We start from the raw sequence: 19,262 nt of genomic DNA, 5'->3' as shown, positions 1-19,262 counted from the left end.
GTTGCCCTATTCACTGGTCCCTTTGTTGTTAGAACTGAAATACTTTGCATTCTTGCTCACATTGTTTGAGAGCCGCCCAGGTCAATAGTTGTAATAGTGTGTTCCCTAAAGATAACAATCCAAAGCCTGTAGGATTTAGCCTACATCTCTGTCCATTCAACCTGAGTAGTACTTGTTATGGATTTGTTAATTGATTGTGTTCATTGTGACCCTGTTTCTTTCTGTTTACATGGCACACTTGAGAGCTTATTTTATTTATGCTTGACCTGCATTCTGTATGATATGCATTCGGACACTGTTGTGATCTCATCTCCAGGTGTGGGTGCTTTATCTTCTTTTCATTCACCAAGCAGTGACCAGAAAGCTGTGTGGACGGGACAGGGAGCAGATTCCACACAAAGCATGGGCAGGACTTTGTTTAGCGCTGGACACCTGTGACGGAGTACATCTGGAGGTAGGATGGAGGTCACATGCCTCCTGTAAGCTACTGTGCAGGCTTAACAGACTCTAACACAGGGCCTCCTCACCACAGCTGTGGGATTGTGAATGCCCAGGGGCAGAACAGGGCCTGTGACATTTTGAATCAATCAGAGGAAAACCCGTAAAGCTGTTCCTATAATGCAGATTCAGTCCCAGTTCTTAAGCCCGCAGAGCTCTCAAAAATAGACTCAGGCAGTGGAACTAAGCAGACTTGAAAGTTTACTCTGGTAGTGGACAGTGGAGGTATTTTTAGAAGCTGCTGCAGCCAGATTATTATGATGTATCATTCCACAAGTATTCCTTGGATAAATGCCTTGAGTATTATCATGAACTTGTCTGTCAAACCAGTTTTCACATTAAGCTTAGGGAAACACACGGTACAGGAGTGTGATGTCCAAAACATCAAGACACAGCAACATTTATATCTAAAACTGTGCATCTGACTTGGTTTGGTTGGTTTCATAAATTCATAAAAGTTCACTGTAAATGTTCCATCTTCTGTCTCAACAATTTGACCCTTTTACCATTTGATAAAAGCAACATGTAGACACAGTAAGCTCTGAAGATCTCTCAAACACTTGGATCACTGTAAATTTTGATGTGCAGAGCGTCATAGAACACAACCCATCACAAAGTAATGCACCACAAACTTTTTATTCAAAGGCTTGTTTCTAACTAAGACTTCTATTACTGGAATTCTCTTTTAATGATTATAATACACTTACAGTGGGGGAAATAATTATTTGATGTAAGTTTACCCCCTTACAAAGACATGAACAGTCCATCATTTTTATGGTAGGTTCATTTGAACAGGGAGAGACAGAATATCAACAAAGTTCAGAAAAAAAAAACATAATAAATTTAGTTGTATTTGATTGAGTGAAATAAGTATTTGATCCCCTACCAATCTGGCAAGAATTCTGACCCCCACAGACCACTTATGTGCCTATGAAACACACAAATTAGTCCTGTCCCTTTAGGAAAGTACTCCTAATCTCAACTCGTTATGTGTATAAAAGACACCTGGCAGTTAAATTAGCATCAGTAACAACTAAAAACATAAACGCATCAAAAAATATATATTAAAGCTGAAATTAGAGAAATTCTCCTAACACACAGGCCATCATATACACTGGTACTGACACATCTGTTAATAAGCTAAAATCGTCTAATGCTGCCAGTAATATTACTACTGCTACAAATAATAACAGCAACAACATTACAGTTTCTAAAGTGTTTTAATTGATGTATTACAATGTGTACATTTTCATCCGGTAAACATTTACAATGTAGCTGATTATTTAATCGGTTGAAACTCTATATTTCAGTTCTTTGATCACTTCAGTGTTTGAATATAAGAATCCCGTTCTGGACAAGATACACAAGACCTTAGCTGTTCCCAACCCCAGTCCATTTGGATGCATGCAAACATTAATTCTTATCTTCTACACATTAACAGATAATATCAAAGGCAAACAGGAACAGTCTATTCTCAAGAAATGCAGTTACAGCAAAGTTAGAGATCAAGCAATGTACTATAGCTTAAATACACAGTTTATGTAGTTAGAAGGCCTTTACAAAATCAAAGCCGAAACCATTTGCCATCTCTCTCAAAGATTAAGACTACTTAACAGAGAAATGTGTTTGAATGTGTTTAGTAACACTTCATTAGTTGATGAATGATAAGATAGGATTGAGCTTTTTTTATGTGCATGCAGTTCACTGAATGAATATTGATGCCTCCAGATACACTGTAGTCTTTGGAACAGTTTTTAGGATATTTGGCTTTTGATAGTTTTAAGCTGTAGCAATGAATCTCCACTCAGACCGTTTTCTTTCTGTCTGTCTGTGTTTTGGTGCACTGCCTTTGGATACATTTCTGCTTTAGCAACAAATAAAACTGGTCACCGAGTGACAATACTCTGTTTCCAGCAAAGGCTGTAAATTGACCGTGGCTTCAGTGATTAGCTTACATTTCTAGCAGTATGCAGTCTTATTAGTATCTGAGGACCAAAAGTGTGGAATTCTGGCTGATATTATATATATGACAGAATAACTAGGCCAACACAGAGACAAGAAAAGAAGTTACCTTTGATGGCTTTTCTTTGAATTGTACATTAGGATTAAACTTTACAGGCTTTGAATTTATGGAAAGATATTTTCTTGTGTGTGAGTTTTGTAGCAAAATCATAGAAGGCAAAGGGCACTAAAAATACACCCTTCAGTTTTTTTTATGTGTACAAATAGTAGAGGGAATTTCATTCTTTAGAATTTCACTCTCACAACCTCAGGTACCTTCAGGGTGAACTGAGACATATCAGAGAAACCTTCAGTCTGCTGATAACAGACAGCATTCGTCAGATTTATTTTGGGGGTGAGCTGGCCCATATCAGCTGACATTACTGGGCAAGAGCAACTACTTGTCACACCTGAAGGTTTTATGTTTTTCAACCTTGCACAGTAAACAGATAAAAGCATTAGATGATTTGTCTTCACTGTGACTGTTTATGTATGCATATGCTACTGCATTTTAGAAAGATAAGACCAAATTCAGTGTGGAAAAATGTGCAAACAAATGCATAATAATAATAATAATAATACTTATAATAATAGTTTTCATGGCACTTTTCTTATTTCTGTGTGGAGCTGAAAAACCTCCCTTCAGTGTGCTTTGCTCAGATAGTCATATTTAAAGCTTAACTGATATTGAGGTAAAATCAGAGAGTGGAGACATAGAAAACAAAAAGAGCAAAAAATCCACTGTATGACAGTGGCTGTGAATATGTTTTTTTTTTCTTTTCAACATATCTGATATTACTACACTGTAATCTACACAGTAATGATTTGTTAGTTTGACATTAATGCTGTTCTGTGTGGGAATGACCCAACTTGCTACCCTCTTTGTCCCTCCTCTCCATTGAACTCAAGCCCAGGCACAAACTGCCAGATGACACCGACAATAATAATGATGATCCATCCACACGAGATGAATCTTTTCTTGTGTCAGTAATAACCAGTGTCCCATGGAACAGACAGAACAGGCTGTCGATAACTGGTGAAGACAAACACCAGCATTAGCTTAAACCTGCTGCTCTGCTCTGAACAAGTAATGCACTCCACCAGTACAATCAAACTGCTATAAGAATATTACCAACCTCGCCTATGGTATATAAAATATCTGAGGAGTGGCTATGTCACTTGCAATGTTAATACACTCCATTGATTATTAGTGTGATGCCCTACAGATGATATGAAAACTGATAACTAGCATTGTCAGATTAACAGAGGAGATTCTGGTTTCCAAATGATCATTATGCTGTTTTTTACTGCTACACCAGTGTCCTCCACTCAAAGCTTCATGTTAGCTAGAAGTTGCATTGCTTCCATAATTGTTAAAAGTTATTACAATCTGCTTGTATATGTAAAACACTTCACGCCTGCAGTTTACAGCACTGGCCAATGAAAGATTCAGCCAGTCAGCTGCAGTGATAGTGCAAAGCTAATGTGGGATGTTACTTCCATATTTTGACCAACATGAAAACACACATGGAAAGCCTTTTGCCAGTAACTAGTGCAGACGGTCACACATTGAGGTGATCCTCACACTTGCTGATGCTAATTGCGCCACTTCCCGAAAACCTCAGTCTTCTGTTCCAATCCTCAACAATGCCCGAAAAGTGCAGAAGCCATTTTTTTTTTGTTGTTTGTTTGTTTTGTGTTTTGGCACGATCAGTATATAGCACCACCAAAGATCTGCCGAGCAGTCTGTTTGGAGAGAAATCCTGTATGTTGAAACATATTCATAAAAACATGAGAGTCACACTGGCATCTTAGCACCAGCTGGAAAAATAAGATTATCCTATCAGCAGCGTACAGAGTTTCAAGCCCAGCTACACTGCCAGAGAGAGCTCATCAGCAAAGAGAGGGGGATGAAGAGTTAACCACAGTTTGATGGAGCAAATCTATTCCGGTTACAGTTTTCCAAACAAATATCACTTTTCACTTTGGTGCCCACGTTGTGAAAAGCTATGGCTTATCATTTTTATAGGTGGGGGGCGGGGGGGGGGGGGGCTGTTGACTCCTTTGTTACCCCTGTTTCTTTTTTCATTTTTGTGTTGTTCTCATCCCACCTTTTATTGCTGCTCTTATGACGTAGCTGAACTACACTTTGTGTTTGCACACACACTTTATGGTATGTTTTTACCTGCTCACCAGATGGGTGGGGTTTACAACATATAGGACAGTAAAATAAGAGCCACACACAACAACCACTTACACAAACTGTCTGAAAAACTAGCACACAAACCTTTCATTGAGAGTCTGTCTGGTTTGTCCTGATGCAGTATTTACTGATCTAGAATAAAATTTAGAATTTAAAAAAAAAAAAAAAAAAACACCAATAGCTCCTGTTTTGTCTGGTGGGGTTGATGCATTTTAAGAATACTACACTGAAGTTAGACTAGAGAAAACAACACACTTTGCTCTCTAACAAAGATCACAACTACAGCTTTTATCTGTGGAAGGCTTTTTTTTTCTGCCACCTGTTATTTTAAATTGCTTGTGTCAAAAGACTATTAGTCTTAGGTTCACATTGTAGAAACAATACACAAGTGCTCAAAAGACTCAGAGATCACATACTGTCACACACAGAAACAAAATAGCAAAAGAACTCAATTCAATGGTTTCCTTTTTGTTGCGCAAGGTCAAGTACCGTTGGCCTCAGGTGAAGTGAGGCTTTGGGGCGAAGTCCTTTCCTCTTGTAGTTCTACTAATAAGCACCAGTAGAATTCAGCTGGTCCTGCACTTCCTCTGCCACTCCTTGCTCTTCAATCCCTCAGGGTGGCAGTCATTAACTGGTGGCAGTCCAGATCCCCTCGCTGCTCCAACGGCCCCGGCAGCCTCATGCCCGTCTTCTGATCCACACACCAGCACTTTCCCCGCTGGCCGTCACGTGCAGGATGGCACTGTGGGCATAAAGATCCGTAAAAAACACTCTGGTTGTATCGCACCTTCTTTAACTACAGGTGCGAAAAATTAAAGCTGCTCTGCTCAGTATTTTTACATTGACGATGGACCAAAGGTCTGCGTGCAATGTGAAAGGGGTCACTCACGGTGAACCCACAGGGACTCTGCAGTTCCCCTCAGCTCTGCAGGGCTTTATAGCATTTTTTTAAATCCGTATTTTGGTTTTACTGCTCACAGTTCTGCCGCTGTGGTTGGCTTTCACCGTGCTCATTAGTATGTTTTCAGCAGGAATGGGAAGCTGTTTTCAACGAAAAAGCCCTAAAAATCCACTCTACACTACCCACACTGACAAAGTAAATGACTAGCTGGTGAACACAGTGGAGCATTTAGCAGCTACAGTAAAGAGCCAGACATTTCCCTCAGGAGCTGATGGAGAGAAAAACAGAGCTAAAAGAGAGTGTTGCTCCGTATTTACTGGATGTGTAAATAAGCAAATGTTTGCTAACATGTTCACTATATTTTATAGGGTGATATTGTATCAGTGCTGTGTTTACAGTGTGCTGTGCTGCTCCCAAGAATCAATTAATGCAGGTTTATATAAAAGCGAGCTATAGGGTAAGAGGTTACAGACCAGTCTGATTATCTTGAAAGAGCAGTCAGTGCTCTGTGGTTCTCTGAGGCTCCATCAGACCTGGCTTTTAAAGCTTTCAAAGACGTTTTCATTGGTTTGCAGCTCTTGGCTTTGTCCTGCATAAACGGTCAAATGACTGGAGTTTGTCAGGTGTAACGATATTTTAGCACCAGACCTCAGTAAGAGAATGTTGTTTCCTTATCAAAAAAAACAGTCATACATTAAGGTAAATTACACCCAGCTGGCACTTTAAGTTGCTTCAAACAAACTGTGGGAAGTATTTTGAGTAATTTAATTATTTCATGCAAATCCTTCTGAGATTCCTTGTATGAGCTTTTAACTTCTGTGAAACTACCGCTACCTTATCCTTACTGTAACACAAAATTTCTCACATGATGTCGTACTTTTCCTGTAGTGATTTACAGTTTCAAAAAGCTTCCAAGAGCAGTTAACAATCTCAGAGCAACCCTGCCATGAAATGATTCCCAGTTATCCCTCATGACCTGTGCTTTACTTCCCAATATATATATATATATATATATATATATATATATATTTTTTTTTTTTTTTTTTTTTTTTTTTATGGCAGTGCAGCTTTAGTTAAACAGTAAACAGATGCCGCGTGAATCTGATCAGACAGAGATACTTTAACCACGTTACGCAATCAGCATAGCTCGGACTCCTGATGACCGGTGCCTCGGCAGAGCTTTTCTTTTATCACTAACTCTGCGTCTGCTGTTTTGATTGCATATACAGCTCAGAGCAGCCTTATCTGTGTTTTTTAGTTCTCCAATTCTCTCTCTTATCTGCATAGTTGCCCAATCTTGCAAAGGCACAATAACAAAAAAAGAAACTGTATCCAAAAGCTAATTGCATCCATCCCAGCAATAAAGTGATTATTGTTCAACGGTTTAGGGGAAACCTCTTTACACACAGAGCTCTACTCTTGATTTCTGAAAGTAAATCACTTTTCATGTGAGCTTAGAAAAATAAGTTCTTGGCATTAGTGTGACAGTCTGCTTGGAGACGCTTTTGTGTTGATCTTGAACTAGTAAGACAACATTTCATCGGCTGCAGGCATGTTTTGTGTCTTGGCCTGCAGATTGCTGATGTAGTTTTAAAGGAACTGTTTGAAGTATAGATAGACATTTTTATTTGTATTGGCTTAAAAATAGAGATTCACAGTTCATCAGTACACAAGGCCAAATAGTGCTTTGCTCAGTTGTTCAATGAAACTCATAATGAGTGTGTGCTTGAAATGACAGACCTGTTTGGCATGGAAGTCTCCGTTCTTGTCACAGTTGGGTATAGGGATTGTGAAGAGATCGTCATGTGTGCGGGTATTTGATGCCAATCTGTCCAAGGCTCTCTGCAGCTCAGCACGACATGGAGCCTGTAGGAGAAATCACTTTTCATTTGATGTTTTTACACATCAGCACAGTTCCAGATGGAGATATGTGTAGACATTTGCAGTGTTAGAAAACTGATGTGTGTAAAAACTAAAAACTAAATGTAAAATCATTGTCTCGAGTTTTCAAAAATGGATGAGAAAGTTGAAGTAAACTGAAAAATCTGCTGCCATTTAGTAGATCATTTGTTAATCACGATAACTGATAAATAATAAATCTGAATAAATGTCAGAAAAGGCCACTATTGTCACCGTTCTAGAGAGGACAGTAATACTGTGGAGTGAAACAAAACACCAGGCAAACTGGGAAAACAGGAAATGTTTTTGGATTTACTCTATGCTCTTGTCTTCTGTTGAGGTGAAAGCTTGTAACTCACAAATGATATTTTACCTGCTGAGCATATTGCCTGCAGTGCTCATTATGTGGGAACTCAGTAAAGTTGCTTTTTTTTTCAATATTTTCTTTCTGTCTTGGGAAAAATTCCAACTTTAATTTTGCCATCATGATTTAATTATTGAAATCTAAGTCAAAGCGCTGTTGTAGTGTGTTACTTAAACTCAGGCTGACAGGTGTTCATTTGAACCCGAGTAATGTCAGCACTTTTACGTTGTTAGTGCATTCAAATGTACAGTATCTGCAGTCAGCACTGAGAGTTGGTTGAACTGACTTTACAACCAAAGTCATGATTGCATGTGAATGAATCTTTGTGGCAGATTATTTTCACTGCACTCCCACAGAGACTTGAAAAACATAAAAAAAAAAAGTGAAAATATAAATATCCAAAAATCATAAACCTACCTGGGTGGGCGGCCCAAATGAATATAAGACCGTGGCATTGCTGTGCATACATGTAACACATTTCTTTGTTAAATGAATGTACTAAATGTGGTAAAAACCAGTCTGTTTCTGATTAATGGGGTTATTATTATCATGTTCTTGCCAGTCTTAAAACAGCATATTGCATGTTGATGTCAGCGTCCACCTGCACTTTATTTCACAAGACCGCAATTAAATGTTACAGTGTGTAAATAACTAATTTGTACAATTTATAACCTGACTGTTACGCATGTGGCTTTGGAACTATAAAGTCCTAATGTAAAACACCTGCTGGGGCTGAGGCATGTACTGCACAGGGAATTGCCTGGGTGTGTTGTTTTCTGTGAAACTGATAAGATGTCAGAGGATTGTTTCTCTCACCAGCGCCGCCTTGGTCTCCTCCCTAGCGGTGTTGCTTCTCTGATTTGTGGATTTGGGAGGGTGTCGGGCCAGGGTCTTCTGTATGCAGCGCTTGTCTTGTGGACTGCACCGGATATTGCTGTTGTTTGGGTGCTCAGGGATGATCTCATCCTGCCTGTCCATCGCTAAAGGGCGAGGAATAATGCTTAAGTTCCACAAATTCAACAACAAGTGAACAATACACTGTCAGAAGTATCACATTAACAGTTTAGGGCCTTTTTTTTGCATGTCTGTCAGAGTAATATCATAATATTACCTTTTAATGATATGAGCATAATTTACAGCATATTCGCTGTGAGTGTCAGATGTAGAGCAGGAGCTATTCTGCTAATCCTCTTTGTCCTTCTACATAACATCCCATACAGCTGAATGTGGTGAAATGTAGGCTAAAAATGAGGCCAGGTTAACCTCAAGGACACAGAGCCATGTTCCTGCCCTGGGGGGTAATCTGTGCCTCAGCTCTCGCCCTGGTACTCCTCAACCACTGCACCGAAGCCATGCCACGAGCTCTGAGGCTTTTTAAAACGATACCACCCCTGTTCTGCCACCCTCTGAACATTGTGGTCTGTGCCACATTCACCTTTGCATCCCTATAATCCTGCAGTTCCATGGCCATGCAGGCAGCCAGCTGCTTCCTCAGGAAATACCCCCCTCCCTCTTCACTCTCCACCCTTCCACAACAACCTCAGCCTGTGCCAGATGGAGGTTGTTAGAGGGTATTTGCACTGTCACAAGTGGGCACAACTGTGTGTGTGTGTGTGCGTGTGCGTGCGGGTGCTGGCTGGTGGTTGGGAGCACAAGATGGGCAAAATGAGGGATAAAGGTTTGTGTGTGTTTCATTATGCACATGCATGTTGCCTTTCACCTGTGGCTTATAAGACTTGGTTGGGTTTTGTGCTTTCTGCTCACAACCTGGAATCGAAGCACTTTAAACTGCTGTTCTCTCTCTGAACCAGATCACTGAACCAGATCTGAGCTCTGCTTAATATCTAAGGTCACTGCCAGGCATCCAGCTAATTGCTGTTGGCAAAGGCACAATGAAGGTGGGTCAGTAGCCTCTGTAATCTTGTGCAATGCAAAGCCTTTTCCCAGGTCCACAATGACAAACAAAGGCACACTTACACATATCCAGAGAGGGGTACTACTGTAGCTCTCAGGATTGTCCTAGCTATCCGTGCTGTATTCATGTATTGATCCTGGGCCATTTTCTGGTGTTGATTGGAATTTTTTACAGCTCAGTGACAGGAGTTCAAAGGTGACCGGGTTTCTCTAAACTTCATAGACAGTCATCTTGCTTGGCTTGGCTTGTCTGGGGGGGGTGGAGTGTCTCTTGGCTGTTTGTATTTTTAGTCTTGTTGCTGTTAAGCCTTGCTCATCAGCACTTTCTTCCACAAGAGCCAACAGGGTTTCAGCTGTTTCCTTCGTTCCAAGTTGTTCTTTCTCGTCTTTTGCCAGTTCACTCTTTTCCAATTCCACGCTCTTTCGCAGGGCGAGCCAAAGTGATTTAGAAGTGGGTCAGGGGTGGCATGTCCTGTTTGCTACCACTGCTGTTTTCCATGGAGGAAGTCGCCACTTCTCTGTGTGGTTTCATTTGATTTGGATCAGCAGCTCTCGGCTTTTAAAATATAATTCCTACAGTGCATTATCAGGCCTGGAGCTGATGTACCGCAGTGCGTTATGAGTCATAGGTGCACAGCAACGCTAAAGAAAGGTCTTTAGTAAACATATAATCATACTCAGAATCAGGTACAGCCTTTATCTGTCTTCTTTGGAAGTTAAATTATAATGAGCCAAAGCTAAGTCAGAAAGATCCATTAAAACATAAAGTCTGTTACCTGTCTGTTCATCAGCAGGTTAAAACCATTGTACTATGATTTAATGACATAGTACCATGAAAATACAACATCTGATTGGCTCCACTTTGTTAGCATTTGGCTGACAAATTCCAAACCTGTTAAACAATAAGCTGCCCTGCTTGCTCAATCTAGTTCTTACTTTACAAATATTTGTTGTCACATATCAGCCATAGCACTTGCAAGTGTATTTGTCAACCCTGGTCTCCAGACATGTGAGTATCACTCATTATGGGCTGTAGAAGTAGAAGCTTTCTGAGTGGCAGGCACTATCTTTCCTGATTAATATACTTTCTGTCACGGGAAAAAAAACACTTTGCTCAAGTTCGTTGCGGTTACATCATCTGGTCTACACCGCATGTTCTGTTTATTCAATATATTTACCTTCTCTTTGCAGTCCATAAAGCAGTGACATAACGGCTGAAGGGGGTCATGAGATTTCAGATTCCACTGTTAGTGGCTTTAAGGCTGAGCTTGTAAACCCCAAAGACAAATATCCTCCTCAAATAAATATTTAGCTATGCTCAGCGAGATTGGCAGAGTCCTTTCCTATGGTTTATACTTCTACGAGCTTAGATCTTGGATCTAAGCTAAAAGAGTCCACTTTGTGAAACATTTGTACAGAAACCTGAGACGCACCCCTTTAAAAATAATGACTGCATTTGTGATCTCTTTGATATAAATACACTCATGAAGTGAGGTAGATAGATTACCCTTTAAACTTGAGTTTGAAAACACTGAGAGCGATTGCTCAGTAACTTCCTTACAGGGTAAAGAGTCCGACTGATGTATCAGTCAGTATTAGGTTTATCCTGGATATATCTGTGATGGCGTATGTTAAAGCCGAGGATAAGGCCAACATACATAAGAGCACTTACTGCTTTATTTTTCACCTATAAATTTTCTCTCTCAGTACATAGTTTGGACACAGTTCTTTAGAAAACCGAATGGAAAGGATCCCTATAAAAATGCAACTTAAGCTCGACTGTAAATCTTTATTTTCGCTAACCTCCGGGGGTTTAACAATCATTTTTCTGCAGTGAGGTAGGAGTATAGCTCAGTCACATCACTGTTGCGTGTGGTTACAGGTAGGACTGGGTGTGGATAGAGGTGCAACACAGCACATATCTGACCAAACAAACTGAAAACCTTTAACCAGAGAGGGCAGTAAAAAATGGCTTATCAGCGTGGCATTACTCTTTAAAACCTTTGTTTAGGTCAAAAACATCATCTAGAAAAAGTGAACTAGAAAATCCAGTATTTGTCAGGTTGAGAGACTTATTTTTTTCCAATTATTGTTTCCACAATGCAGCAATAAAACGTACGACACGATCAGTAAATGTGAAGAAAAACAGACGCACCAACACACTCTTACCCCAACGTGACCTCATGAATCTTTCTTCTCTAAACTAAAGCCTCAGTTGATCGGCAGTCCAAAATACAGAAGAAACAGAAATGAAATGGCAGAGCAGTGGAGCACTCAGCATTACTGACAGTTTAAATTTATTTTAATTTTATTAATCTTATCATTTATCATTATTCAACTTATCATTAATCTTATATTTATTAATCTAATCACTATTTGTCTCCCACATTTAATCTGTCCTAGCTGTTTAGTTGCAGTGAAGAGCTACTGCTCCGTGCCCGGGGCCCAGCTCCATCACTGAGGCTCGTCCCTCAGCCAGGGTCATTCTTTTGTTAAGTTTTGTTTCACAAACATTAGGACTATGATTTTAATAAACTGTCAGTCCGTGGCTTAAAGCGGCTTAAATTTCGAAGAGACAGAAGGACATTGATTGTAGTGTTGTGGTTTTTGACACTAGATAAAATAGTTTCAATTATATTGACAGTGACTAATCTCTTGAAAGATTAATAGTCTGAGGGGAGGCTACTTTGCCAAAATGTTTTGTATCTTTGATAAGTGTTTTTTTCAGGATATTCTGGCAGCGAGCTCAAAAGTGGACTAGGCTTACTACCAAAAAACAGTCAACACTGGATGCTGCCAGAGTATCGGGCCGCTGGTTTCCAGGCATGAGATTTCTTTGAATCAGTTAATCATCAGAGTCGATGTCTAACAGCAGAGTCGAAGGCTAACAGCATGTGCTGTACCAAGGCCAATGAAAACTTTGGAACACTCTTTATAGTGTCATTTGTCAAAGAAAAGATAGAAAGTTGAATGAACAGTGAATCACACAGACAAGAAACCTGCTGCTGCACTGCCTGATGCCGTGCTGGCCACTTCCCCTTCAACAACAGACGCCCTGAAATACAGCATGTCTGTGAGTCTGAATCCACAGGGAACAGAGCAGCAGCACTTTACTGTCCTGTTTGATTTAGTGTCGATTCACCCTTGAAGGAGCAGAAAATAATTAGGAACAACAAACCTGAAAATAATTAAAAGTGCACATGCCTACTTTGAATTCTAAATTGGACAATTTCCTTTTTAATTTCACGGGTGATTCTATCTAGAGGCATATGTTGCTGCAGCAATGCCACTATAGAACAAAGTCCACAGAAACTGATGCCAAGTCTAAAATAAGCATCACTCTTAGCCACGGCAGCTTTCTTGCATTTTGTTAATTTTCAGTGAAGAAAACAATTTGCTTTCTTTGGCTTAATGCTTTGAAAAATTGTGTAATGTTTCAGCCTAAGGCCTGAAACTGTTATAAGCCAAATAAAACACAGACGCAGGTGTGGATCAGAGACAGAGATATGAATAAAGGATAGAGCAGAAACTCTTCCAGATGGATCCTCATCAGGATAAACATTATCCTTTATCCTGACAAAAATCCCTTGGTTCAAAACATCGTCCTGTGATGAAAATAAAACTTTTGTGCAGTGTGAGGTTTTCCCACATTCACTCCCTCCTCTGAGATTCATAGTTTCTTCTGTTTTTCAGGAAACAGTCATATTTTTCATCTTTTCAAAGACATCTGAATTTATGTCCCTGATCCAACACTATGAACCGAACTGAGGTATTATAGTCATTTTTAACCTCAGCGACATAACTCCACAGGCCAGACTCCATTACTGCTTGTTTTGTAGATTTATTTTCTTGTAGGTTTGCGAGTAAATTCTGTCATCGTAAGCTGGGTTAATCTTAGGCATCTATCATTTGTGGATGCACTGCTAACGCATGTGATAAATAGATCTTTGAATAGAGGGAAACCTGCAGCTGCAGTGAATTGGGACAAACTATTTTGAGTTACATCATTAACTTTATTTTGAATGGACTATTCTTGTTTTAATATTTGCACAGAATGAGGATCTGGAGTGGAGAGAGGAAATGAATACTACAGCATTTCTAATAGCCAGTGAAGCAATTTACTACCTGGAATACTAGTTGGAACTAATACTAAATTTCCTCTTAATGAAAGGCAAAATTTGTCATTAGTGAGAGCTGCTTGGAAAATGTACTTCTTAATAAAATCACCATTAGTTATCAAGAGATTGAGATGTAGATTGCTGCAGTGAAATACTAGGCTTAAATATGAAATCCCAGCCCTTGAGGTTCCACTGTCCTGTGTTTTATAGCCAGGATAATGTTGGATTGTTTGTGTATCTCTCAACTCCAACACGACAAGGGGGTCCCTGTCACACAGAGGACAGCAATTAGCTAATCACATTTACTCCTACATAAGAGCCCCAGCTGTACAAATGTGCTGCACAACCCAAAGAAAGCAAATACACAACATTAGTGGACATCTGCTCAAAGAGATCTGAAAAAGAATCCTCTTATAGCACCCCGAAAATACATCCACATCTTTAACCAGTTCACAGCACCCAGAATGTGCTGAGGAGTGCTCACTCACAGGAGAAAGGAAAATCTAGGTTAGCATGCTGCTTTCATAAAGACCTGTGTGCGTCACAGTAAATTGGGCATAGTTGGACAGAGTCTGGCTCCACTGACAGTTTCATTCATGCAAATCTTTTGGTGCCTGTAGGTGTAAGACCTTTCATATCTGACATCTGTATCAGTTTGTAAATAATATCTGTTACACTGTCAGAGGGAAGCGTTTGAATACGACACCGGGGCAGACTCGGCTGGAATGTAGGAGCAGATGCCAGCGCATGCATGATGATTTATTCTAAGTATTAGGATAGAGAGGGTTTCTAAGAATGGGATATTAAGAAGCACTAAAGCTGTCTTAGACCTTGACATGAGATGCTGGATAGTGCTTGTTGTTGCTATGGAAATTCAGTATAAATAATATTGCATTTTTGAGGACCGATAGATTGTAACTCCTGCCAGCCTGATATATTGAATTACCTTTTCATTGCTAGTTGGTAACTATCTTTGAATTTAAGTGGCAGTCATGATGCAGCACAAATCTTTTGTGTTTTCTCGTAGTATGTAGATGCAGGGCTGTAACTAATATCCTGAACTCCCAAAATTCCTCTCAGTGGTCTGCCCAGATCTGCCTCTACACCATGGTCCTCTTCATTATGAATTCTCTTGGTTTTTAAAAACCCTCTTCTATTTTTATCTAACATGTTCACTGTTGCTAGGAGTGGGGCAGTATCAGACATGTATTCAGGAGATGCACCCCCTTGTTTAATAATGCATAAGGACGGTGAATGCGCCACAAAGGAAATCTCCTGCTTGTGACTGGAGTTGCTCCTCGCCTCTCCCCTGTGCCTTTCTGATTGTCTCTCGACTGCCACGGTTTACATTGAACATTCTTATACAGCGGATCTGAGCTGCTGCCCAGAAGAAGTGATTTACAGTGAGATTTATTGGGCAGAGCTTCTCCGCTTTGTTATGACAGACTCCAGGGGTGAGGAGGAGTGTGGAGACAGAACTCGGCACTCAGATTACAGAACACCAAAAACAAAACTTATGAACTTTCCAAAGTGTTCCATCTACTGACGCTACGCCCCAGAGAAAGGACCCGAGACTCACCGCCCCCCCCCGCCCCCAATGCACTATAACCCAGTTCCGGGCCAGCTGATCGGACAATGCAGTGTCAAAGAACAGAACTAACTTTCAGGGAGAACGCTCTGCAAGATAAAAGTGAAAAAGTGTGGATGGACAGAGGTGGGCCCAGCTGAGACAGCCCTCCGTTTTTATCATGCTCTAAACAGCTTTCCTCGTCTCTCTGATTCCATTTAGTCACGCTATGTGCCGGCCTAACCTATGCTGGCCCTGTACAGAGAGCAGAAGGCTCTCATTTCAGCTCTGGCAGCAAGAGTGCCGATGAGCTCATCCTCATGAAGGAGCTGGACGCGGTGGGCGATTCACTCGAAGGCTTGTTAGGGTTGGGAGGGCAGGGTGGGTGGGTGTGTGGGGGGGTTAGGGTGAGGGGGGGGTGGGGGTTTCACCCAGGGCCAGGGGAAACAGATGCTGCAATGAAGATGAGCATCATGGGATTTTTATATTGGCTAAGCTGATCCAAATCTTTGGTGCTCTGACGCTAACAGACAGCCCACTGCCATTACCAGTAAATGTCTGGGAGCCTAGGCTCAGTGGGAGCAACGCCGGGCCAGCTAGTAGATAATCTGGAACAAATGAAAGAACCACCTTGTCTGCGACACATTATAACAATTGTCTCATATGGCATAATGGAAATCAACACCACTCCCTCTGTGGAAAGCAGCTGAAGACAAACAGTAGAGAGCAGAGGGTGTTTCATCAGTAGAAAGAAGTTGACATCTCAAAGCAGTGAACTGGAGCTGGATATGCAGATAAGACATCCAGTATTAGACGTCCCGCTGTGTGAAAGTGGAAACAGACTTTCTTCTTTGCAAGAGGAATGCAACAACAAAGAGGAGAATGAGAAGCTGACCCAGAAAAGTGTAATAGAGACATTGACAGCAGAAAAAGAGTTAGATATCTGCAGCAGCAGCAGCAGCAGCAGCAGCAGCAGCAGCAGCAGCAGGAGGAGGAGGAATGGGGGCGTCCATGAAAGAGCACCAAGTGAATTACTGATTGCAGAGAGCTCTAATAGCCCCAGACTGGCCACACTCCATTACAGTCATTTCATACTGCAGCTTTTATTACCTCTTCCCATTACAAACACTCACACTCATACACACACACGTTCCTAGTACCACCACAATGCATTTCGCTGGCTGCACTACACGACTACCTGCACGATCTCAGTTCAGCACGGGCATTATGAGATAATTGCACACTCAAGGAATGCTGGGAAAGAGAATTTTAGTGTCACCGTCTGCATTCGCCCAATGCACGATTCCTTCACTGAAACAGGTATAGGCTAACTTCCACGCCACACAGCCATGCAGAGTGCTCACATGCACACACGCCCACCCCATCTATCACCACACCTCCTCCTCCACCCGCCGCTCTGAAGCCTGCTCTGCGTCTTACAGCAGGGCCCCTTTCACAACGACCGTCCACAAGACAGCAGAGGGACCGTGTGCACTCTCCCATCAGGCCATGCGTGAGGAGCTGGTGTGTGTGCACGCTCTGGTTCAGGGCTTAGCTGAGATTAGGGTAAACAAGCAGCACATTGTCACACACCGCCACCCACCCCCCCACCCCCCAACTCTGACCCTGCCCAGCGCAGGTAAGGCCCAGGCAGCAGAGACAGAAAATACTCTGGTCTGCCTGGCCGTGGGTCCACAGAGCGAGGGGGACAGAGCAACACCAGTCCAGGTCAGGTTTGGACAGACCTGGTCAGCTGTGGCTGGCAGCTGTTTCATGTTTCATACAATGACAGCATCTTGACATAGACATTTGCAGAGATGTCTGTTGTGTGTTGAGTCTTCAGTGCTTTGCACTTCTATGTAACTGACTACAACTAAAAGAGAGAAGAAGTACTGAGTGTAAAGAAGTGTATTCATCATCAGTTCATACACACACACACACACACTTTGACCCCTTGGTTCTCACCTGAGTTCTCCTCCACCTCCCGCTCATCGGTGCACACCCCCTGACCGTGCATCAGCGAGTGCAGTGGCCTCTCCACACCACGCGGCGGGTAGCAGCGGAGGCCTGTGCCACATCGGGGCGAGTAGACGCCACAGTGTGCCCCTTTAGGCAGGGCACAGGTGGGGCAGCAGCCACAGCCAGGCTCCCGCACCGTCTCCTCGCAGCCCTCTGGCAGACGGCAGCTGGCCAGCCTCTCTTCAGAGCACACCGGGCAGCGAATGGCCTGGTCCGACAAGCACAGTGCCACCAGCGACAGGGCACCAAACACCCACAGGCCCCTACAGGAAGGAGCTACTGCCACGCCACCTCCACGCACCATGGCAGCCCCGGCACCTGCACACAATCCTTTTCCCTCGTGTATGGTCCCCTTAGCCTCCCTGTCCTCTCTGAGTGTTGTGCGGCTTTTGATCACTTTATACTTCAACTGCAGATTTTAGACAAACAAGGGAGGTTTGAGAAGAACGCTTTGTCCAGGATGGTCTTTGATATTTTCAGCTGGTTAGTGTTTCAAGTGCAGGGACACAATGCCTCTGCTGTATTGCCTCTCCGTTCCTCTGATTCAGTTTCACAGCGCAGAAATTGGAGCCTGCTCTTGATCTGCTCGACTGTCGAATGTAGTGGTGATAAGAACTAGTTTTTGTTATGTTGGAATGAACAGTTGCAGGAAGGATATCCACCAGTGTGCTCAGGTGAGCCTTGCTCTGTCTTCGAGTTTGAGTCCAGAGGCTCGCCCACCCTCTGCTGAAACACCAAAAAATCTGATCTACAAGTGTCCAGATGCAAAGCAGGTCATCAGAAGGCAAGTGTTTTAAGTAACAGCTGCAGTTTCCTCCTCTTGCTGGTGTGCAGTGCAAAGGACTCGCTCCTGAGAATGGCTCAACACGAGTGGCTCTCCTTGGACTTTATACTGGTCCATAGACACGCCTCTTTCTACAGTGAGAGAGGAGCTGAAAGGCACAGTGGAGGAAAGCCAGGCTGAAGCTCTCTCACTCTCTCACTCTCTCTCTCTCTCCCTCTCTGTCTCTCTCCTACTCAGACACACAAGCTTACATACACTCTCCCTCACTTGTCCTCTTTCAATACTGAGTGCACCGAGAGAAGAAACAGCTGAATTGTCCTTTCACTTGCTCACACACACAATACATTTAGCTGTCTCCCCCACCCAGCCATTATTATTACTGTCCTCTGTCACGTCCAGCTTATTTCATGGGACAGTCGTTTGGATATATATCGATTTGCTTTTTGCAAGGTGACTTGATAAAACATTTTGGTCCATAAAAAACGTGAGAAACAGAAAACACATCAGCACTGTTCCACTTTAATTAACCCCAAATGCCCAGAACACATGTTTGTGCCTCTGGGGCTGAGACATTGTTCAAACAACAAAACAACCTCATGCCTGATCCCTCAACAGGATCTCAGTGTGTGTTTTTGACTGTGTGTTTGCATGCATGTGTGTGTGTCCAGTCCCCCACCCCCCGACACACTCCCCTCCATTATGTTGTCCCCAAAGATCTTTCTTGCTCTTTTTCTCTCTCTTGCTACTAACTGGAGTGGGCAGCTATAAAAGGCAAATGGACAGCCTAACCCCCCTCCCCACTGCCGCCCTGCCCCCAGCAGTGGTCCTAAAAAAGCTTCCCACCAGTGGAATCGCAGGATAAGTTTTAACAACGCTGCAAGCCAGTTTGTCATACATGTGCGTGTTTCTGCTCATGAATGCGTCTGTAAATCCATGTGTTTCTTTGTTCCTGTTTGCTGTGTGTGCAGATATGCCCTCCACTCAGCCTTTACGG

At 42.2% G+C, this 19,262-nt stretch overlaps 1 protein-coding gene across 1 annotated transcript; it reads right to left on the bottom strand.

The window, feature by feature from the left end:
• Nucleotides 1-1,418: 1,418 nt before the first annotated feature.
• On the bottom strand, nt 1,419-18,328 carry LOC121180270 (insulin-like growth factor-binding protein 4). The gene is made up of 4 exons (XM_041035530.1): nt 17,431-18,328; nt 8,683-8,846; nt 7,344-7,469; nt 1,419-5,444 (listed from the first exon to the last, which is right to left on the bottom strand). Exons 1-4 carry the CDS (start codon nt 17,786-17,788, stop codon nt 5,307-5,309), a joined length of 786 nt encoding a protein of 261 aa, XP_040891464.1. The 5' UTR covers nt 17,789-18,328; the 3' UTR covers nt 1,419-5,306.
• Between the last annotated feature and the right edge of the window lie 934 nt (nt 18,329-19,262).

Source organism: Toxotes jaculatrix, chromosome 4 (assembly GCF_017976425.1).
Source record: "Toxotes jaculatrix isolate fToxJac2 chromosome 4, fToxJac2.pri, whole genome shotgun sequence".
Classification (NCBI taxonomy): Eukaryota; Metazoa; Chordata; class Actinopteri; family Toxotidae; genus Toxotes; species Toxotes jaculatrix.
The sequence above is the reverse complement of the archived record's forward strand: the minus strand, read 5'-3'. Positions and strand labels throughout refer to the sequence as shown.